At 44.4% G+C, this 23470-nt stretch overlaps 1 protein-coding gene across 4 annotated transcripts in view; it reads left to right on the forward strand.

The window, feature by feature from the left end:
- The window catches only part of PPFIBP2 (PPFIB scaffold protein 2), a 147827-nt gene that overhangs the window by 73320 nt on the left and 51037 nt on the right, over positions 1 to 23470 (forward strand). For all 4 annotated transcript variants that reach the window (XM_077772828.1, XM_077772830.1, XM_077772831.1 and 1 more), the window contains exons 4-5: positions 9414 to 9506; positions 14013 to 14126. In XM_077772828.1, coding sequence (XP_077628954.1) covers positions 9414 to 9506; positions 14013 to 14126 — 207 coding nt within the window. The remainder of the gene's footprint in view (positions 1 to 9413; positions 9507 to 14012; positions 14127 to 23470) is intronic.

A 23470-nucleotide genomic window follows, 5' to 3' on the forward strand; every position in this document is an offset into this window, starting at 1 on the left:
CTTTAACTCCCTAATCCAAAAACCTAGGGAGACTTTCCTGTTTAGAAGCACCCACCTACACTCCTACTGCTTGGTTTCCTTGGTGATAGGTAACCTGAACTATGTAACAGGAATTGAGGATAGCCCCTATGACCCACTTCTTATTTTTTAGTCCTCTTATTTTTAAGGAAGGTCTACATTTTTCAAGTTTCTAAGAAGTCTGGTATGTGAGTGGTACTTCCGAGCTCGAAGTGTGGCCTGAGTGACTCTGACGTCCCTCCTGTGCCTGGCAGCCATGACTCACTTGAAATTGCTTTTCTGGATTTGACAAAATCCTTGACCATGCAGCCTGGAAATACTACACATTTTCTCTTGTTTTCTTATTCAGTAAAAACACCTGTCATCTCACATTCCTAATGACTAATGAAGGGAGAGCCTTATCCAGTACATTGTTCAAAATCTCCATGTATTTACGAGCAAGAGGCCATCATATAAAATTATCTGACCAGTTGGGACAGTATTTGAAATGTGGCCAGGATCCTGAGGGGACTGAAATTCACAGCGTATTAGAAGCACTGAAGGAAATGTGACTTTATCTTGTGAAGACTACAGATCTTGATATCAAAAAATGGGAGGAAGGGAGGCAGATGTATTTTGGAGCCTAAGGCAGTAGCTCTGAGAAGTAGCTGTTGGCTCTGAATAACACCATGATGGCTAAAGCTGTCACACTACACAGCCAACTGCCTTAGGATTTCCCCACACACCTTGCTTGCATGCCACATGATGCCCTCATGTGACCTCTTGCCTGCCCCACTTGATTGTTCTGGAAACGACTCTTTCCCCATGTTCAGAGAAGTGAGGTGCTGACAGGAGGTCTCCTAGCATGTACCAGTCAGGCGAATACTGTAGAAGTGGCCTACCCAGCATCGCTGTGAGTGGACCAGACCAAACCATGTGTGAAGGGTGTGCTGTTCTGGTAGAAGCTGTCTGGAAGGCGAAAGAGTCCTCCTGGGAATTCTGTATGGCTCTTGGCTGTGGCATCAAGCACTCTTCTCCAGAGCTCTGCAGAGACCTAACATGGCCCTTCCTTGGCCAAGCTACAATGGAGGGACCAGGCCAAGAGTGAGCAAGCATCATGGAATCTAACCAGCCACTAGAGTCAGAGGGTGATGGCTCTGGGGAAGCTGCCAGGGGTGATTTGGCTGGTATGCTCATGTTTAACTTAAATTGGACCTGACTCCCAGACTGGGACAGAAATAAACATTCAAGTTTTTATGATTGGTGATTATCAGCTATTGAAATTCTCATTGCACCCCTTTATAATGTATGTAGTACATATTACTTCCAGTATGTAGTAAATGCTCACAAGAAGGAAAAAATTGTGGTCCTGTAGATCTGACTCAAAGCATGGGCATCTCCTCAGGGACAATGGAAAAGTGAACACATAGCTGTTTATGCCACAAGCATGATTCCCAAGCTCTTAGCTAGCAGTGGGTTCTATGTTGTAACTTGGGCCTTTTTTTTTTTTTTTTCTCTTTAAAGCCTGAAAGTATTTTGGTAATTATTCCCTTGGGCTGTTTGTACAGATCTTTACAGATACTTCATAGGTGTCCTGATCAGAAACATTGCCTTTTTGTTCTCTTACACAAAAAGGATGAATTAATTAAAACTGTCAGTACAAGAAATGAACTGCTTGTAACTGTACTTTGGTCTTTTAGCTTAAACAAAGCCGTTTAAATGATTTCCATATTTCCACCATCATTCAAAAGCTATTTGTATTAGACAGGAAATATTAGAACATCCCTCTATAAAGAATATTCTGTGCTCTTATTCCCGCGGATTTTGCAGTTTAATGACCTAACTGACTCTCTGCACTGCGCTTTGAGGTATAATTTTTTCCAACCTGAAATGAGATGACCTACCTAGGATCACACATGGTTCGTGCAGACCTGCCTCCTAGCCATCCTTAGCTTTCATTTTGCAGAGATCATGCCTGTGTAGGAGGAGGCTATAGGAATTATGCACATGCATATGGAGGTCCCACAGCAATTCCAGATGATCTGACCAGTTGGGACAGTATTGTCAATTACAGATGGGCAAAGGGTGGGTATGGGAAGCCCAGCTCTTGGCCTCCCAGCTCCCAGACTTCACATTTGTACAGCGTGTAGGATATGTCAGTCTTTCAGTATAACTTTTTAAATTGTGGTTGGGTGTTTTCATGTTCTTAATACCCTTTGTTTATTCATTTCCCATTCACCCTTACATCTTTTGCTCTACTTTACCTTGCTATTTATTGTTGTTTTAATTTATTTTTCCACACCCCCCCATACACATACATCCAGTTGATACCCATGGTTCTATTGCATCTTGTATTATTCCCTGCCTTAACCTTCTTTCTCTACATGGGAAATAACGGAGGCCAACAGATGGTGGATAGGAAGTCTTCCATTTCACACATGGAGGAGATGGAGAGCCATTTTTATCCCAGTGCATCCCACACAGACACACTCTGTGCTACACTGGCTCTCACTAATGATCCTGGTATTAACTATAGTTGGCTCAGAACTGACAATTCTTTCTTCAACTGCCCATTCAAGGAAATCCGCAGTAGGCAGAATTTCTTTGTAATTTAGTATCCTATCCAAACATCAGGAATTCTTTCTTGTTTCCAAAGGAGTAGATTTCAGCCCATTGATTTATCACCTTTCAAAACAAATACATGAGACAGGGCTTTTGGTTAGAAGCAACAGAAACTCAGTTTGAACCCAGTGCAGGTTAAGGAGGACCATGGGGGAGAAGAAGGGGAAAAATAGTTGGAGAGAGGGAGAGAGGCAAACCACAAGAGACTCTTGAATGCTGAGAACAAACAGGGCTGATAGGGGTGGGGAAGAGGGGAAGGGGGGTGATGCGCATGGAGGAGGACACTTGTAGTGATGACAACTGGGTGTTATATGGAAACCAACTTGACAATAAACTATTTAAAAAAGGGGGGGGGACCAACAGGAAGGACAGAAATCTGCCACTGCCTTGAGACCATGTAAATCAGAGATGAGAATGCCACCAGTCTCTTTCTTGTCTTTTGTGTTTCCATACATGTTGGCTTCTTTGACTTCTACTGCAAACCAGCTTCTCCCACAGAATGAGGACATGGCTACTGACAAACCTGAGAACCTTCTAGCACAACCACTACCATTTTCTATTCCCAAGTTTAAATTTTCAGTTTAAAAGGATCCAACCATCCATGCTTTGGATCAGATGGCTGGGAAGGGTGAGAATATCTCTAAGAAGGTGGCAGCCCTCACCTGTGCCATGTGGTTACAGTAAAGGTGATGATCCAGCCTATTTTGAACAGACAGTAGATTCCAGGGTTCAGAAGAATTCTCTGTATTGGTCTTCGTTTTTTCCCCCTGAACAAGAAAGCAAGGGGGAAAATTGACTAGTCTGGAGGGCTTTTGTTTGTTTGTTTGTTTTTATAACTATTAACGGTTTCTTTTTGGGGCCTTAAACGTCCACAGATAATCTCATCCCTAATTAAAATGCAGTGTCCCCGAAGACATGGAATGCCTACTTTATTTCTTGGATCTGTTGGCCTTCAGCTCTCTGTGCATGAGGAACTTACCAAGAGTAAGAAGCTTATTCACCAACCTTTGGAAGAGGTGGAGGCCAGACTCAGTCTAGATTAGGCTAGTGTCCTTGTTTGGCCCAAACCGCCCTTTATATAGAGACTGTCCTTGCTGGAATCTTCCTGGTCAGTGCTCTCTTTCCTAGACACACAGTCCGCTCTCCTCCCTCTCCCTGCCCTCCTAATCACTGAGACTGATGAACTCTTAGGATCAGCTCCATGACCCCCAACCGTAGAACACCCCACAAGGCTGCTAAATCATCCTAAAGCCTCTCTTTTCCACTTAAGAATGGCTTAGAAAATAGCCCCACCTTAGACCATTGATTATTGGAGCTCTGTATTATGCTTGCCCAGCTCTAGAAGCAATAGCATTTGGGGTCTTCAAAAAATAGATCCATAACCTACCAGAGTCACAGTGCTGTGTTTTCTCTGTTCCTGAGGACTCTCAGTAACATCACTGTCAAGGAAGTCCTTGATCTGATAGTTCTGGACTGTGTTTCATACTTGCCTTCAAGAGTTCTGGGTTTTAGAAGATGGATTTTCCAGATTCTTGAGAGCAATGCCTTGATAAAGGCAAAGGTGGTTTGGCTTCAATAATCCTGGCTAAAGTTACTCAGTATCGACAACATCTATACAAGAAGAAGTTCTTGTGATACAAGAGAGGGAGCATGTTTCACTGTGACATTCAGTCAAGATGCAAGAGGACATGGAAATGTGAATCTCCACCTGCCACGTCACCTCCATAGAGTACACAGATACCTTGCTTCCATGCAGTATCTCTTGGTCCCACACAATGTATCAGGTAACTAACCTCAATTATAGATTTGGCAACAGCTCTGACCATAGGAAATTTGAATGAGAAGATCCATTTTTCTTTTGTCACATTTGTAGAAATAACCATCAAAACACAAGAGAAAATCAGGGGCGCTTGGGTGGTTTAGTCGGTTAAGCGTCCGACTTTCGCTTAGTTCATGATCTCGTGGTTCGTGGGTTCGAGCCCCGCGTCGGGCTCTGTGCTGACTGCCAGCTCAGAGCCTGGAGCCTGTTTCAGAGTCATGACTCCCTCTCTCTCTGACCCTCCCCTGCTCGCGCTGTCTCTCTCTCTCTCTCTCTCCTAGAAATAAATAAAGAAAAACATTAAAAAATTTTCTTTAAAAAACAGAAGAGAAAATCAAATCGATGTATATCCCACCTAGTACATTAGAAGTCTTTTAGGTCTAGCCTAGGGGCTGATCTCATTAATTGAATAGAAATAAGAAAGATGTTGTTTTTACTCATCAATAGCATGAGCATTCTCAATAGAGCAGAACAGATTAGAACTCTCCTTTAAATTCACCTGTCCTGCCGGAGTGTGGAGGAATAGAAATTTAGCATGTAGCACCCTTCAGAATTTGACTTGATTGTCTTCCCTTGGTTGGATGCCAGCATGTGTGTCTTAGTCCAGCCTCGTGCATGGAGAGCTGGGCAGCTACTCTATCACTGATTTACCTCCTAGAGAACATGGACAAGAGTTTTCAGAGATGCTGAAACCTGAGTCACTCAGGGACTCAGATCTCTGAATTGATCTGAGCCTTCTATTGCAATTCCACTGTTAGAGTTAGGGAAACTGGTGTACCCTCTGATTAAACAAGCTCTTTTTAATTTATTTTTAAGATTTATTCATTTTTGAGAGAAACTGAGCATGAGGAGAAAGGGGCAGAGAGGAGGAGGAGGAGATAAAATCTGAAGGAGGCTCCAGGCTCTGATCTGACAGCAGAGCCCAACACGGGACTCAAACCTCCAAACCATGAGATCATGACCTGAGCCAAAGTCGGATGCTTAACCTACTGAATCATCCAGGCACCCCACAAACTCTTTTTTTTAAATAAGACAAGACAAAGTTGTGTCCTAACTCTTCTTCTTTTTTTTTTAATTTTTATTTATTTTGAAAGAGCAAGAGAGTATGAGCAGTGTCAGAACAGAGAGCAAGGGAGAGAGAGAGAATCCCAAGCAGGCTCCATACTCAGTGCAGAGCCTGATGTGGGCTCAGTCTCATGAACTGCAGGATTATGACCTGAACTGAAGTCAAGAGTCAGACACTCAACCAACTGAGCCACCCAGGCACCCTCCCCCACCTCTTTTTAAGCATGTTTCTGAATAATTGGAATGACATTTTCATAACCACGTGTCTTTTATGTCCTAACGAAATCCTCCCCTTCAGCTGATAAATATTTGCATTCAGTGAGATAATGCTAACATAATCCTCTTCTTGGCTCTGTTCTCAGATGCTTTTCAGGTTCTTCAAGTGGAGATGGTGTTTTATCCTGGTCTGTGCCTTTCTAAGGGACTGCAGTTTTCAAGATATCAATCTTTTCTATATTGTGAAGACCTGGCTCTGTGTGTCAGGAAAAACAAAGAATGGCGATACTGCAGACTTATGTCTGGGACGTTATCTCCGTCTCACTGCCATTTAATACTTCTTGAAAGCTTGCTGGAGAACAGTAGTGATTTTGGTAGACTGAATGAGATAGGCAGATGTACTATTACTCTAGAACCATGATTTGGGACAAGGGAGGTGCCTTTCTGCCATGAGCATTACTGTCACGTGGACCAGTGTGACTGCTGGGGGAGAGGGTGTGCCCCTCAAGGCTGCTATCAAAGGAAGCAAGTACCCAAAACCACTGTTGTTGGTACTCAAACAGTGTTCCTAGATCTTAAAATGTATTTTAACTATTCAAGAAAATATTTGAGCATCTTACAAAAATGTTTATGGATGAGATAAACTCCCACCTTGACTGAACCTCCCACCCCCAGACACATCCCCGGGAGAGAGCACTGTTCTAGGCTATGTAGTCTTCCAGATAGTTGGTCTGTTTATTTTCATACATCTGCCATATACCCATGGAGCTGTGTAGTACTGTTTTCTAATACCACATTGTATGGTTTGTTGGATATTGCTATTTTTACTCTCTAGGATATCTGATATTTTTTTGGTTCACAAATATCTACCTCATGCTTTGAAATGACACAAACTGTCCACACTATGGATGAACCATAGTTTGTTTAGCCTCTCCTTTATTAATGGACATTTAGGTTCAGATAGTATTTTCAAACTTTAAGTGAATTTTCATACAATCCCAATATCTAAAACAAAATTTGTACTTGATCTCTTTAATTAAGCTGCAACAGAAAATTTACTAATTTACTACATAGTCACTTAGGCAAAATATCCATGTATACTTCATTCATACACTTGGTGCCTTGGTTCCTTCATTTGCAAAGTGGAATCAGAATAGTACTCATCTTACAGGATTATGGGGAGTATTAAGAGTTAAGGCATGTAAAGTACTGTCAGCAGTACCTGGCTCATGTCAAGTACTATGTAAGTGCTTACTATGTATCTGCCATACTTTGCTTGGGCCACACTGGATTGGTTCTCCATTGAATTGCTTTGGCCTTTAGCCCATATGATTCCTTAACCTCTGACCTATTTAGAGGGTATCACAGGAAAGCAGTGAGTTCTCCTGGGCTCTGTTTACTCTGAGGATACCATCATGGGTGTTGGGATGTTTATCCCATTGTACAGAGTCTCTCTGTGAAAATCGGGAAGTTTCTCCCTTTAAGAATAGTACTGTTTCTCCTGGTTTGACTTTATTTACCGTACTGATCAATGCATCTTGTAACTCCCTGCACTTCACTTTTTCCTTTGGCTGCTAGAGTGGATCCAGGTTCATTTTTTGTTTTTTGTTTTTTAAATCTACTTCTAGCATCTGTTACTCTGTGGCATGCATTTTGGGTACTAACTGAACTTATGACATCAACTTGCATTTTGGCCAGTTAGTAAAAACAGCTGTGCCTCTGGGTGATTGTATGTGTCGACCTATAACGTCAGGAACCTACTGTGCTCCATTTGACTGAGACACAGTGGTGTGGTGGCTTGCTGTAGTCGTCCCTTGGGTCTTCTCTCCTTCCCTTCCTGCTGGAGAAGTGGCAGCTACAGGGGTGGGTGGCCCCATATGTATGCTGACTTTGGCACTGGGATTGGATGTGCACATCTTCCCTTGGGGGCCTGGGTCCTTTTCTGGCTATGTCCCGAAAATAACCATCATGTGAGTTCTTTGACAGAGAAGCATTTGGCCTGCTGTTGAGAATTATCGTCCTCTCTTTTTAGGTTCTGAGAAAACGTAGGTTATAATTATATCCTTGTGTACTAGTCAGAATTTGACCATGTGAGGACCACAATTAATGTAGCAACAATAAACTGCCATCAACACAAAGAAGTCATTTGTGATTGTTAAGGCCCTTTGTCTTGAGTATGAAAGAGCTTCCATAACAATGAACAAGATGCTGACTGGAGAGAGGCAGGAGTAAGGGTCAGTGGTTGCAGCGGGCGCTGCAGGACCGGCTAGCCTCTGTCTGCTACCTTGTCCTAGGATATGGCTCCTGGGCTGGCCCTCCCGCTCCACCTTCAACAGCCCATGCTTCTCTCACAAGTGGGACTCCAGGGCTTGAATGCACAATGCTCAGTCCCTGTTTTTGCTGGAGATCGAGGCCCAGCCCTGCCCCCTGTCCTTACCTCATCAGTGCATCAGGGAAGGGGTGGGACCAAGGCAAGGAAGACATTGGGTTGGCAAGCCCATTCTGAAGGTTGGAATGTGGGGAAATGAGCTCAGGAGAAGGGGGCCACCTCTGGGCCTGGGTTCCTCTCTAACGCGCTCCTTTGCACAACGGTGACTTGCATTTGGAATCAGGAGACTGCCTCATAAACCTCAGAGCATTTACTCCTCTAGACTAGCCCAGATTCTGATGATTGTCACTTCCCCATTTAGCAATCAGATCTGATTTTTCAGGCTGCCTCGCCCCTGAATGGCCTACCCTGGGCCTCTTGGTTTCCGCCTTCCTTTAGGTATGGAGGGAGTGTTGGTGGCATTGGGCCAGCTCAGTCACATTAACAGCCACCTCTGTCCCTCTTCCCTGCCTACAACCAGGTCAGACCCAAAAAGTGACTGCAGCCTCCTGTCTCTTGCTCAGAGCATTTTATGAATTCTGCCTCCCGTCTGCCGTTTCACAGCTTCATCCTTTATTCTGTTTTCTGGCTTCTGGATCTTTCTGTTTCCTGTTAGCCCGTTGAGGTCCCTCTGGCTATCATTTGGGGTCTTCTCAGGATGTTTCATCTTTCCATATAATGTGAGAGCCGAGAGAAGTAAGCACGCAGCATGCCAGCCTGGCCTGCTCCAGCCCTTATGGAGGGAGGGACTGGCCACTCCTGGAAGACACGTGTGAGTGGATGAAGGGCCTTGTGGCTGGCATCCCCCATCCTCTGTGCTCCCTGGGGTGCTCAGGATGGGACTCCATGCTATGAGGTGTGCTGTGGCTCTGGAGAACCCTGGTGTGAGAGGAGAGACCATGATCTGTGTAGGACTTGTTCCCACATAGTTCCTTGGTGAATGGTACCAGTTCCCTGGCCTCCTTAAAGAGTAGACTCATTGCCGTTGGTGCCTCTGGCAGGCTCTGCCTCCACCTAAACCAGACCCAACACGCCCAGTCAAGTCAAGCACCACTGGGTCTGGAGTTCCGTTGAGGCCTTCCTGGCCAAGGGTGAGGTCATCGGGGTGGGGGAGGGGGGGCGATTTTGCCAGGTTTCAAGGCACACCTTTCAATGGTCTTCCTCCTAGTAGTTTTGAAATCTTGTGGTTTCCTGTTTAGGTGGGTGGTTTTGTACATGCAACCATCGAAACTATCCTCACAAATTGCATACTTCATTTGGAAGTTGGTGAGATGTTTTCCCAGCCTTTTAAGTGTAATTCTTTTTTTTTTTTTCTTCTCTCTTTAGTCCCAGGTAAATCACCACAGTGCTGCTAGTAATGAAACATACCAGGAACGCTTGGCACGTCTAGAAGGAGATAAGGAGTCCCTCATTTTACAGGTGGGTCCTTTTTCATGGGAAACGGCTTATCCTGTTCCCTCTGCCTCTGTAGGTGCCCTAAGTGGAAGAGGAGTACAAGAGGTATTTTTCCTGTTGGATTTTTCCTGCTCCTGAAGTGTGTGTTCATTAAGAAATACTCTTCCTGAAACAAAGCAGAAAGTAGCTGAAGCCACAGTTAAGCTCTGGACTTGGCTTTCGGGCTGCATATGCGTTCATTTACTCATCTTGTGCTCAGTAGAGCCTGTACACTGGAAGTTCTGGGGCCAGGCTGATTAACGAGGCCTGGCCTCCAGGAGCCCAGGAGTCTTCTTAGGGAGATAAGTGTGTCCCCCTGTCTCTAATAAAACAGCCATGAGTGATATGGACGTAAGGGTGGATGCTGACAGGATCAGGCCCAAATCGTCTGGAGCTGGATCTAGACGGATCACTTTGAGGCCAAATCCCCTGGTGCTGGTAACATGGGCTAATGAACCTTTGATGACTTTCTTGCTTCAAAGAGAGGAACTCCAAAACTTACGGGGAAAGATAGTCAAAGGAACATTTCTGGTTCTGAAAGCGCCTGTTCCTTGGCAGGACGTAAAGTTGACCATGCTTGCACGAGGCGTTTTGTTGTGATAGGGGCCCTTGGCTATGTTAGCTCTCACAGGCATAAATCAAGCATGTGTTCAGGGTCTGGTATGTATCAGACACTGTGATTAATGATTTGGAGGAAAAGAAGGTACATATTCCAATCCTGGCTCCTTCAAAAGCCTGAAGGGTGCTAGACAGGGCTTGTAGTGGATCGGGAGAGGGGGCAGGTGGGGTTCTGGAACCCTCCACTGTGGGCTTTAGCTTAGAGCACTGGAATTAAGAGGCTATTTGGCTTTTTTCCTTCTATTTCATCTTATTATTTCATCTTATGAATGTAAGAGTAATAAATGATTATTTTAGATATTTTTGGAAAGTTAAAAAGACTTGAACATTTTGGTCTTTTTTTCCTAACCTTTTTTCCCCTATCCTTTCTCTATTTTAAATAACTAAGCTTAGACCAAATGAGCAATTATATAATTTTAAATCTTTTTTTCCCCCATTAATTTTTTAATTAAAAAATATTTGAGGGGCACTTGGGTGGCTCAGTGACTAAGTGTCTGACTTCAACTCAGGTTTGTTCATGAGTTCAAGCCCTGCATCGAGCTGTCTGCTATCAGCACAGAGCCTTTTTGGATCCTCTGTTCCTCTTTGCTCTCTGCCCCTCCCCCTCCCATGCTTGTTCTGTTTCTCTCTCGCTCTCAATAATATATAATAAACATTGAAAGTATGTATGAGTGACCACAGTTTGGCAGACACTGGTTTTAGGTGCTAGGGTTGCAGCCATGAAGAAAATAAACTAAGTTGCTGTTCTTTGTGTGTGTGTGTGTGTGTGTGTGTGTGTGTGTGTGTCCATCCAGTAAACCAATACATAAAATGTTTCTGGCAGTGATAAATCATGTGGAGAAAAAGAAAGCAGAATAAGGATTGTGTAGTCAGGGAAGACCTGCCTGACAGGAGTCCTGAAGCAAGTGAGGGAGGGAGCCCCGTGGATGCCCAGAGAAGCACATTCCAGGCAGGGAGGTTGGTCCTGCACACATCCTGATGGGGGAGTGTGCTTGATGTATAGGAGAAACAGAGAGGGTCTGTGTAGCTGGAGTGGGTGACCGTGAAGAAGTCTGGTGGGAAACTACCTTCAGAGAAGTGGGAGGGGGCAGATTACATAGCACATTATATCGCACATATTTTAAGGGATGCATTTTGAAACTCCATCCCAATGACATGATTGACCAGAGTTTCCAATTTAAAATTTTGCGGCAAAAAGCATGAACTCAGAAACCTTTGAACCAGGAACCTTTGTGGCTGAAATCACACATTCCTGTTCAAAGGCACACAATTTAATAAAGTCCTCTGTGATAACGTTCTCTTTGACATTCATGGTTTTGGTTTAAACCCGGAATCCTTGAAGAATCCTTATTTCAACAGTCCTACCACAAATGGGAAACTAATTACGGAAGTCAGAAGTGGATCCTAGCGGTTTCTATTACAAGAGCTTGTGAACAGGCTTTCGGAGCTGCTGGTAGGTGATCGCCCTGTTTTCTGGTGGCCCATGGAGATGCTTAGACCCTCAACATGGTAGAGCCTCTTGCTTAACATACAAGGCAGCTCAGCCAGACTGAATTAATTGAAGTGCTTGGCCCAGAATGTTTGCCTAGATCTACTTGTAGAAGAACGAGGCCAATCACGTGTAACAAATCACTTTATTTTCAGAATACTTTTTAAAAATTTTTAAATTTATTTTTGAGAGAGAGAGACAGCACAAGCAGGGGAGGGTCAGAGAGGGAGGGAGACACAGAATTCAAATACAGGCTCCAGTCTCTGATCTGTCAACAAAGATCCCAATGAGGGACTCGAACCCACAAACCGTGAGATCATGACCTGAGCTGAAGCCAGACGCTCAACCGGCTTTAAAGAGTACTTTAAAACCAAAACCAAAATCTTCCATGCTCACCTTGGCAGCATATATACTAAAACCAAAATATTTTATATCTTCATCAGAATGTAATTTTTCAAGGCAAGGATTTTCACCTCCTCCCTTTTTTGTTTCNCCATTTCCTAAATGTATGCCTAGCACATTGTAGGAACTCAAAAAGTATTCGCTTTTATTGAATAAAGGATCTTTATACATTTGTCCCAATTTTCTGTGCCTGTCTCCATGATCCTTCTACTGAGTATTAAAGTTGGTAAAGAAAAAATAAAAAAACAAAGTCTGTAAGGACACTATAGCCCTGTGTGTCTTGAGCCTTACACACAGCTGAGCTACAGGCTGTGGAATGCTGGAGACCACATATTACTTGTGAGTACTGCCAGCGCATGGCCCTGAGGTGTGGTGCAGATGATGTGTTAATCCTCATAATAAGATTAACCATAGTGCAACCTTCCCAAACAAACTCTGGAACCCAGGGGGCTTTGAAAGGCCACCCTCTGGAAAGCAGAGGTAGTAGCTATAAAAGGCCAGGACTACTGAGAGTATTGGGTCACAAGGACTGAAAACACCACCATGAAGCTTTGTGTTCAAGATGGGCCTGACAGAAGGCACCTGTTTCCAGTTTATAACTGGAATATTAGTACACTGCGCAACAACTCCAAGAATAGGTTTCAGTAATTCATAATAATTTGGGAACATAAAAATGGAAAGCTTAAAGCAACGGAATGGGAAAATATAGTTGCAAATGACGNAAAAAAAAAAATAAAGACACTAAAAAAAATGGAAAGCTTAAAGTAGCAGTACTTAAATTTTTTCCCTTTGTAAAGGGAGCTTTATGATTTTTATTTTTTAATGTTTATTGAGAGAGAGCATAAGTGGGGAAGGGGCAGAGAGAGAGTGGGTCCAAAGCAGGTCCCAGGCTCTGAGCTGCCAGCACAGAGCCCGACTCAGGGTTTGAACCCATGAACTGTGAGATCATGACCTGAGCCAAAGTCAGACACTTAACCCACTAAGCCACCCAGGCGCCCCTATAATTGATAGTTTATTTAAATGCTCATAAGTGGATTCACATTAACTCCTTCATGCTCCAGCTATCATTCCTTTACAGATTGAGAAGTCATCTAGGATAATCTATATGTAAATGGCAATGACTCAACCATTGGTTAAAAACCAAAAGTGTCTAAAGGATCTTAATTTACTAGTCATTGATTTCTTAATTTGGGGAGGCCATGTATTTTCTTTCTTCATCTTCCTGCTCTGAGACACCTTTTTAATAAAAAGGAGGACCTGGGAGCAGTTTGCTACTTGAGCAGGCTATGGAAATCCTCTCCATTAGTATTTAGGGTATAATTTAAAGGGCTTCCTATAACTGGATCTTTATTAATCCCAAGAGATCTTCTCCATGATTTTTAGAAAGACAACTTTCCTGCCACTCTATGTGCAATGTGGCTTGTGTGTATTATGACTTAGAGTCCTGTTTTGGCCTGTGAAGCACAAAAACCTTTCTGGAGCCAAGTTTTCTCAGTGCTAATACATGCCCTTTACATCCCACATTCCTAATTGCTTCAGAACACTCGCCTGATAGGTGAGCAGCCATCACACCCTTATGAGACAGGTAAGGTCATTGGTTAGTTTCCACAGGAGTTTGGATTGCTCTTCCACACGAGGTGGCAGAGCCCCGGCCTGCCAGAGGAGATATGCCTTGAGGTCCAGACTGCCCGAGTGAGTGCTGTAAGAGGACTAAGGAGCAGGAGTCCGGCCCGGAGGCAGCTCTCCTGACTGCCGGGTGTTTTTCTCTTGAGTGTGTCAAGAGCAGGAAATGTGACAACGTCAGTCAGGCAGTGGCAAGGTAAGAAAATAACTGGAGTTTTCACCACCCAGGACACTCACTTCCCGCACCTGCCGCCCGCCAAAAAGGAAAGCCCTTTTTATGTAAGGATCAGTAGTGTTGTTTCCCAGCAGCAGGTGAGCCACTTCTGCTCATCCACCCATTGCTTTATTTCCTGCGGCAGGTGAGTGTCCTCACAGACCAAGTGGAAGCGCAAGGAGAAAAGATTCGGGACCTGGAAGTGTGCCTGGAAGGACACCAGGTGAAACTCAATGCCGCCGAAGAGATGCTTCAACAGGTAAGGGTGTGCGAGCTGAAGTCCCTGGGGCTCTAACGCAGCTCATGTGTTTGAAAGTCGCTGTGTCCAAGTCACCGCTCTCACTGCTCACTCCCCCATCCTGCCTGGAGGTAGGCTGGACGTTCTGCATGTGGTGTTTGTACAGCAGGTGAAACCTGCCCCAACTGAGCTGCAGGGAGGGGCGGGAAGGGCTGGCCCGAGAGGAATAACCTGTTGAGCTAGTTAGACGGATTCCCAGGTGGCACTTTCTCCAGCCAGGTTCAAGTTCAGAGGCGCTGTGCTGACAAAGTCCCCCTTCTCACAGGAGCCACAGCTTGACTGTTGGTGGCATCTGGGGTTTTAGGAAGTCGGTTAGCTTCTTGAGTGCCTCCTTCCCATCTCCCTCTTCCCCTCCCACTCTGTAGAGTCGTCTTTGATAAAGCGTATTACTTACATAATATTTTAATATAATTTAATCGATGTCAACACGACAAATGGAGCTGCTCTCGTACCATTCACTTAGATCTCTTAAATGTCTTGGTTCCTTTTGGTCCTCCTTGTTGTCAGGTGTACACATAATTTACAAAGCTCTCTTCACAGGTACGATTTAGTCCTCTGTTTCTATATGTTTATCGTCAGACTGAAGTTTTTTCCATTTGTAAATCTTACTGTATACTATTCCGGAGAGGCTTTTTTTAGAGGCTTTTTTAAAAATGAAAAGTAAGATAATCATTCTTCTGCCCTTGAACAGTTTTACCCTATTATAAATGATGAACTGCAATTTTTAGGAAGGGGTGTTGAATTTTTATTCAGGCTTTTCTGAATCTGTTGAGAGGCTGCTTAGAAATTCTATGAAATCTATCGAGATGGTCTCATTTTCTTGAATGATTCTTACATTCTCAGTAATTTTGGGAAACACACACATAAACTTCAGTCATGGTTTATGCTTTGTAGCTCCTGGAATCGTCCTTGTCACATAGGAGGTGCTCACTAATTAGTTAAAGAATGACAGTCCCTTAACATGAATGGGTTCCAGTAGATGACTGCTTATATGTAATCCTTCCCCCAAAGCTTGAACATTTATCGTTGTCATGACAGCACAAAATTCAGATAGCGTCTTGATCAAATGGTAATGAATAATACAGGCTTTGTGTTTGACCTTTGGTCTCAGGATAAACGTTTGGTTCCCAAGTATTTCTTAGTTTTGAGTGCATTTGAAGAACTTTTTTTAAGTCAGTATTTCTGTGCAGGTGTCCTCAAACTAGTTCCAACAGCTCAGAAGCGGTATGCTTTCTAGTTTGCTTTCTTTTCATCTCTGATTAATAAGTTACCACATTCTTGGCTCCATTTGATTTTCCTATTTAAATTGAGTGCATTTCTCTTGCTCATCTATTCCCTGAGCAGCAGGAGGAGTTGTTTATTTTTTTAAGCTGGATCTTTCTTTTTGAAAACCAGGAAAGAAAATGGCCCGATGGAAAGATCTCAAAGGGTGGAAAAGCATTTGCACAGAGTGATAGAGGTGTGGCTTTGAGGTGAGGATGAGGGAGGAAGGTGATGGATGAAATAGTGCAAAACCCCAGATAGAGAACAAAGAAGATTTGAATGTGGAAGGGAAGGTGTCAGGAAAACATCAAGTTGATGTTTCAGGAAGGCATTGCCTGGTGGCAGTCCCTGGAATCGGAGGTCAGAGAATGGCCGCATTTGGTGCCTGAACTACCTGACCGCCTGTCCCGGCTGCTTTTCCAGGGCTGCCCTACACCCCTGTCTGTTCAGTGCTTCTGCTCCGTCATCAGCATCTCTGGGCCAAGGAGTCTGGTGTCGGTTCCCAGCTCCACCGAGGCAGGCTGTCTTGTTCTTCTAAGCATCAGCCCATAGACCAGATTTTAGACTTTAGAAAAAGTCTTAAGCTCAAATATCTTTTATTTCCTATTTATTCTCAATTTGTGTGTGTGTGTGTGTGTTGTGGGTGAGGTACCAGGCATGTGGTTTGCCTGTGCCACAGAGGTGGGTGTCTTGGCTTGGTATATTTTGGAGTGAGGTAGTTCTTATTTGTCACCTCTCCAGTATAAGATCCATCTTGAACATAACCTGGTTATTTTTATGCTCAAACGGTCACTGTGTTTCCCTCTGTCTTTCAAGGATAAAATGAAGGGGGTGTGGAAGACTCCTTTTTGGCACATCCTGAGTTCAACTCATGGGACTCATTTGAGCCTCAGTTCCCACCCAGGTGTTTGCTCGTCTTAGAGGTACCTGAGCTGGAGACATTTGGGCTCCCAGCTCTGAAGCCCAAGTTGAACACTCTGTGGCACATGCCAGTCCTTTCCTGAAATCTGCTTGATGCTGTTTGAAAAGGCACTTACTTCTTGCCACATGGGGCTGAGGTAATGCTGTCTGTAGTTTAGGGTATGTTACGCACGTGTCCTCTGAACTGGGGACAGGCAGGGACTTGCCTGTCTGATGCTGATATCCCGGACTGCAGGGCTCTTGGCTTCTGGTGGTAGGAACAAGGAGGACTCCTAGCCCTGAGGAGGAGAAGGGAGGCAAACCACTGCTTCTCTTTGCCAGCCCTCGGAGACTGTTCATGCTCTGAGCCAAGCCTGGCCTCCTGCTCCGAGGCCTGCGGAGCTCTGAGCAAGGCCCCTTCCCAATCAGTGTGAGGCCCGGCCTTCTAACTACCGCCTGTTGACCCCACTGCCCTCGGGTACACCGTCCCTGGGAGCACTGCGCCTATACATGGAGTGGCCTTGTCTAAAGGGCGCAGTTGCTACCCACCTTTAGCCGACTGCCCACATAGGCCCAGTGCTGTTAGTCTTATTTTTCACAGGAGGCAGGAAATCCATATTTTAACATAAGTCTATTTTTAAAGCATTGGCAACTAATTTAAATAAATAAAATACTATGTGAACCACACCGTGCATACCTGCAGGCCCACCCTGGCCCATAGACCACTAATCTACAATCCCTACTTTAGACTCTAACTCCCTCCACGGGCTGAAATAGCTCCTGGAGGACTTAGGGAAGCACAAATCCGACCAGTTTTGCCCATGACCTGTGCTTGCATAGGCTCCAGCAGCCCCACTGAGCCATCTCTCCCCACAGCTGCTTTGTCCGCCTCTATCCAGGAGCCCACGAGGGGAGGGTGTTAGCACCCCATCCAGCTCATGAGCCACTCAACCCTCCTCCTGTCCATGCTGAATGCTGAGCCCTCAGTTCCCATTCTATTTTCTTCTATGAACCAACCCATCTGAAGAGCATGAAGACCTTGGGGTTAGATAGGCAAGCCAGGACTAGATGCTTTTAGCACGAGCCAGTCTACATGAGCAGCACATAGGTGATGGACACATTTAGGGTAACATGTTTTTGCAGCCCCCTGCGAGATTCAGGGGGGCAAGGGGGCACCTGTGAGCATCCCTCTGGACTGCCTCTGGAAGCACCTACCCAGGTATGGCCTCAGACTCCCTGAACAGGTGTGGATTTCCCAGGGAACCTTCTCCATCAGAGACATTTTCCAGGAAATCTGTAAGTGGGTCTTCAAGAGACCACAGCCTAGGTCTGGGACAGTCTGGGTCTGGGTACAGAGCTCACAGGGCTGACCTTTGCCTTCCGTATCCTAAGCAGGTCAAGGCATTGCCTACCAGCATCTCTGAGAGCTACACACACTGGGCTGTCTAGAATTAGTACCCTAGGAGTATAGCCATGGACCAGCCGCAGCCTTGTTATAACCAGCTCAGACCGTAATGGTGACAGAATCTATCCCACAGGGCAGGTTCTCCATGGTCCCATTGATACATTGAGGTCCCTGGTGGCTTTTTCTTAAGTGGCCTCTGGAGTCTGTCAGAGCCCTTGCACAGCAAGTTCCTCTGCCTCTGATCGTGGACACTTTTCCAGAGGATGATGACTTCAAGAAAGAAACTGATGCTACTTAGTGGATAATAGGCTTTACACAGAGCTGACAGCTGAATGGAGCACTTTGCAGAGATTAGCTGCATACAGATGTAATCAATGTCGAGAGCAGAAACAGTGTTTGGTGTCAAAAGAGGACAGGCTAGGGGAGCCAAATGGGGAGGAAGAAAGGATGCAAACCTCCTTGTGAGGATGCACCCAGGCTTCGGGGAAATCCTGAAGGACAACAGCCTCGATTCCCGTCCTCCCACCTGACCCTGAGCTGCAGGTGTTAGGCAACCTCATTGTTTTGGCTATCTTTCAGGTGAGGTGTGGAGACACCTATTCCATGGATTTGGAGTCAGTTGATGTGCCTTTCTGCTGATCCAGGAAAGCTGTCAAACCTGTGCTCTTATATGGCGAGAACAGGGATGATCATATGGGCTCTATACTGCCCACTTCTTAGTGCTGCAGTGTGATTATTTAAGTTTTGTTATAACTGAACTCTCTCACAAGTCACCAGTGTTAAGACCTTGAGCATGTGGATTAGGGCCCTAAGATACCCAGTTCCTGCCTTTGAGTTGAGTGAAGGACAATGTGTCCAGGTGTATGAACTCAAAAGTGTCATCAGCACCTGGCAGATAAATTTCCTAAGAGCACCTTTAAAGAAATACCTCTTTAACAGAAAGAGATATTTTTCTTTAACAGAAACCTCTTGAAACAGAAATACCTGTTTCAAAAAGAGTAGTAAACAGAGCTATGTACGTGTGATCCTTTGGAAGCATGAGTTATTTTTCTTTAACAGAAACCTCTTGAAACAGAAATACCTGTTTCAAAAAGAGTAGTAAACAGAGCTATGTACGTGTGATCCTTTGGAAACATGAGTCTGTCTCAGAAGGTGGGACACCTGAGTTGTGACTGAAGAAAACTGGAATTTGCCAGTTCTTCCCTAAACCTGTCCCCCTGGGAGATGCATGAGCCAGAAATAACTGCTTTCCTCAAGCTGATCTTATTTGATGTTGAATCTCCATACCACCGTGCAAAGTAGGTGCCTTACCCTCTGTTCATGGATCAGGGGACTGAGGTTCAGAGAGATGGTTCCATTAGTGGGGACTGAGTCTGGACTCGAACCCAGATTGACAACAAGCCCCTCGCTGTAGTGTTACTCATGAAAGCACTGTCTGGCACAGCCTAGGCCTCTCACTTCAAAGAGCAAAGGGATGCATTTTTCCTTTCATGTATTTCCATGGCCCCTTCCTTCACTCTGGTTTCAGATTGCCAGTCTGGCTCCAATCCTCTGTCATTGGTCAGTAACTCCCTGGGTCATGTTCCACACTTAAATATGGAAGTAATTGCTTCAAGATGTGGCCCTTTTCGGAGAGAATAAATTGAAAGGCCACTACTTTTTATCAGCTCCAGTCTCAGACTGAGCTTTGAAAAAAGGAAATGATGGTTTTCTCTGAGATGTAAGCTTTTTTTCCATCTCCAGGAAAGGAGATGTCTTTGGCCTTCTGGAAGAGGGTTGGTAGTGGTGAAGCAAGAGGGGTGAGTGATGATTTTGTTCATTGGTTTTTGTTTTTTTCCCTCTAAAGTTTCATTACTTAGTTTCATGATGGTTTGTAGTAATAAAAATCACCTGCTGCATGTACCACCCACTCCTGTTCCGTTGTGCTCTGTCCAGAGGCAACCTGGAAACAATTGGGAGAGCAGAAGCTAATGCAGCTTATGAAACCTGTCTCTCTTCTCTCCAGCCCCCTGCCTCCCTACATTATGGTAGGTGCATGATTCTGAGAGACTCCTAGCTAGATCTACCCTGTAGGTCAGACCAGGGACCAAATGGGCTGGATCCAGTTTTTAGGCTGAGAGCTAGGGATCCAACAACATTTCTCTTAAGGGGTGGACCTAGTAAAGGAAGCTAGCAAAGGAGACAGGAAAGGAAAAAAGGTAGATCAGGAAATTGAAAGAAAGAATGGGACGGCAAGTGTTTTATTACACTTATGAGTGGATGAAGATTTAAGTGATTGAAAGCTGAGTACAGGTTGTGTCTGAAAGTTTGGACATTGTCCCCAGAACTAGAACTGTTTCTATGCCCTACCAGGTGAAGGCCGAAGCTGGTTTGCAGGCATGTAGATATCTTGTTGAGAAGTGACAGGGAAGTGAGGAAGAAGAGGCAGCAAGGGTAGACTATTCTCTCTAGAGCTTTGCTGGGAAGGGGTGAGGGAGAGGATGAGGAGAGAGCACATTCACACAAACAATGCACACAGAACATGCATTTGCCTAGTGAAAGCACAAGAGAGTTGATGGTGGTTGCTTAAGAGGAAAGCAAGGTCAAGAGGGAAAGTTCTTTCGAATGTCAGAAATTTGATCATGTTTATAGCCTGAGGAATGGGAGCTGATGGTGAAAGAGATTAAATGCCTGTCAGAGTAGATGATTAATGGTCCTACCCTCCTGTAGCACAGACTGGGTGGGAACTTCCTCACAGGCAGGACAGAGGTGAGGGCGAGCTGAGGACCATGTGAGTAGTCATCCTTCGTCCTTTGGACTTACCGGCTGGAGGGAGAAACCAGACCAGAACTCAGAGATCACAGCCAAACACTAACGATTGACCAGGGAGGTAACTTGAAAATCTGAACATCAAGCTGTGTGGGGATGGCATGAAATCTAGAGACTGAAAGATAGTCAGCAACAGGAAGGCAGGTCAGGTGGGGTAATTCCAGAGCACACTATGGGATCCTTGTGTCCTTGAACAGATGCTTTCCATGTGCAGCCTGGAAAATTACTAGGCTTGAGAGTGGTTCTTAAAGGTGAAAGATACATGGGCTTGCTTGCCTTAAGACATGGATTTAAAAGATGTGAATGAGAGATGATTCCAGGAGATTTTGAAATAGAAAGGATGTAAGTTCAATGAATGATCAGATTATTTTAAAATACCTTTCCAAGGGTGCCTGGGTAGCTCAGTCAGTTAAGCATCCAACTTCGGCTTAGGTCGTGATCTCATTTTTTGTAGGTTTGAGCCCTACATTGGGCTCTCCACTGTCAGCATAGAGCCTGCTTTGGATCTCTCGCTCTCTCTCTTTCTCTCTCTCTCTGCTCTTCCCTTGCTTTTGTATACATTCTCTCTCTCTCTCTCTCTCAAAGATAAATGTTTAAAATATCTTTTCAGTAAACAGGAGAGGTTATTTGAGAAGAGGAAGAAAGGTTGGGGTTTATGGCTGGAGGAGAATGGGAAAGTTTTGGAATAGTCTCTGAAAGGAACCAACCAGAGATGAACACAAGGGTGCCAGGTAGTATTGGAAGATCAGCTCTAATTAGATAGCATAAATTTATATGGAAACCAATTGGCATCATCAAGTGTCTTTTACCAGCAATTTTTAGGCCACGGGGAGTAGAAACATAGACAAAAGACCTTGAGGTTTGGCATGGACTGAGCTCTGGTAAAGCAAATGCACTTTAGCTCTAAGGGCAGGGATGAACTGGAATGAGGAATTTTCTGGTCCACATATGATACAGTTGAAATGACCTCAAGGTATGGAATGGATAAGGAGGCAAATATTACTTAAGGGAAGGTTATAAACTAGGAAAACAGGTAAGTAACGGCCACAGAAGAAGAAATGAAAGTTAGCAAATTTGAGTCAGTAAATGGGAAAGTTGAAAGGTCAGAGCACTGTGGCCAGAGGAGACTGTATCACAGCTAAAGACTTTAGAATCAGAGCAAATGCATTCTGGATAAATATGATGGCTGAGTTGTGGCCATCCTGCTGAGAAACTGACACAACGTGGAAGCAAAACCTGTTGGCGTGTGCTCAAGAAAGGTGAAACAAGAGTGGATATTGGAAGACTAACAGGGAAGAAACCAGGATGTTGACGTTACTGAGGAGATGGAATGTGCCCAAACTAGGTAGAGAAACCATTGCTCAAAAGACAAAAGCCCTGAGGAAAATGAGAGACTGTCTTGGGTTCTGGAATGTGCTATAACTGAATGGCACCATCTTAGGAGGGCAGATGGAGATGATCAGTAGGACAGTAAGGGTCTGGAAGCGTGTCCAGTAAAAGTTGGATTGTCAGAGCAGGATGGACTCCACTTGAGATGACTGGGAAGGATAGGTGATAGGCTGCAAAAGTCAGGATTCAGTTTATGCTGAAAGGAGAAGAAACAATTGAAAATGTAGGGTAAACCCTCTTAAGACACGCACGATAAAGAATATAGCACGTAATAGTGGCTGGGGGCCATGTGCACCTGGAGATGAGAAGTGGAGCTGGACTGGATGAGCTTGTTGAAGGCCGATTTTGAATTCAGGGAGTAGGACAGTACTTACTGATGACAAGGATGAAGGGTAATGACAATGAAAGGCAGAGGTATTTGCTAATAGGTATAATAGCTGGAATATAATCACTAATAACTGGAATGCCCACTTGGGATATTAGTGTGACCAATTGGCACCCTGGTGTGACCAATTGGAATGGCTATTGGAACATTAGTACGACCAATTAAAATATTATATTTGTCAGCTGGAACATTGGTGTGACCAATGACAACCTGGCAGCCTATGACAGCTAGAGGGATTTTGGTAATAACAGAAGTAGACTAGAGTCCTAGTTTTCAAGAGAGATGCATTCTGAGGCTTTTTTTAATCCCACCAAGGCAGTATTGTGAATGCTGGTTAGTGGAAAAACTGCATCCAAGATAGTCAAGCACTCAATGGGCTGCGTTTTAACAGTCATATCCCTAGGCCTTGACATCTAGTAGGTACTTAAAAACATATTTGTTGAGTAAATGATTAAAGTCTGGCATGGAATGGAACATTTTCTCAATTGTCCATACTCCAAAGCAATTGTTACTATCTGATTTATAGAATTGCTCCTCTCTTCCTTTGCGTTGGTGGCTTGGAAAACTCACATACACAGTACAGTCCATCTCTGGCAGCCCGCAGAACTTTAGGGTAGGAGTTTTATACCAACTATGGCTCTGGCCTCAAATACTCTGCCTACCTGCTCTGACTTTTATGATTTTACATTTTAACTTAAAATGTCCATTTTTCAAACTGCCTCAAATCATTTGTGGAACAAAACAGGTAGATGAAAGGATGGAGACAGACACGTAGAATGAGATGGTGGAACAGAGGGGAAGGTAAGGAAGAGGAAGGAGGTGGAAGTGAGTAGGTGGTGTCAGGGAGGATAATATCTTCAGAGAACCTCAGCGCCAGGCCCTGGTAGAGAGTGTGTGCTCGACAAAATCTTGACAATTTGAGTGGCTATTTACTGGTCTCCATCAATATTTGTTCATCGGCTTTTTTTCAGCATGTATTTTTTTTTCTTTTATTTGCCTTAAAATTATTGGACTTCTTCCTTTGTTTGGGAAACAATGTGATACATTAGACAGAAATAAGTTTTGGAATCAAACGGACTTTGGTTTGCATACTAACTCACTCTGCTATTGTTGATTGGCACGTGTCTTTGGTCAGAACAAGGCCAGTCTCTGGTC

Source organism: Crocuta crocuta, unplaced genomic scaffold (genome assembly GCF_008692635.1).
Source record: "Crocuta crocuta isolate KB4526 unplaced genomic scaffold, BGI_CrCroc_1.0 scaffold382, whole genome shotgun sequence".
Taxonomy (NCBI): domain Eukaryota; kingdom Metazoa; phylum Chordata; class Mammalia; order Carnivora; family Hyaenidae; genus Crocuta; species Crocuta crocuta.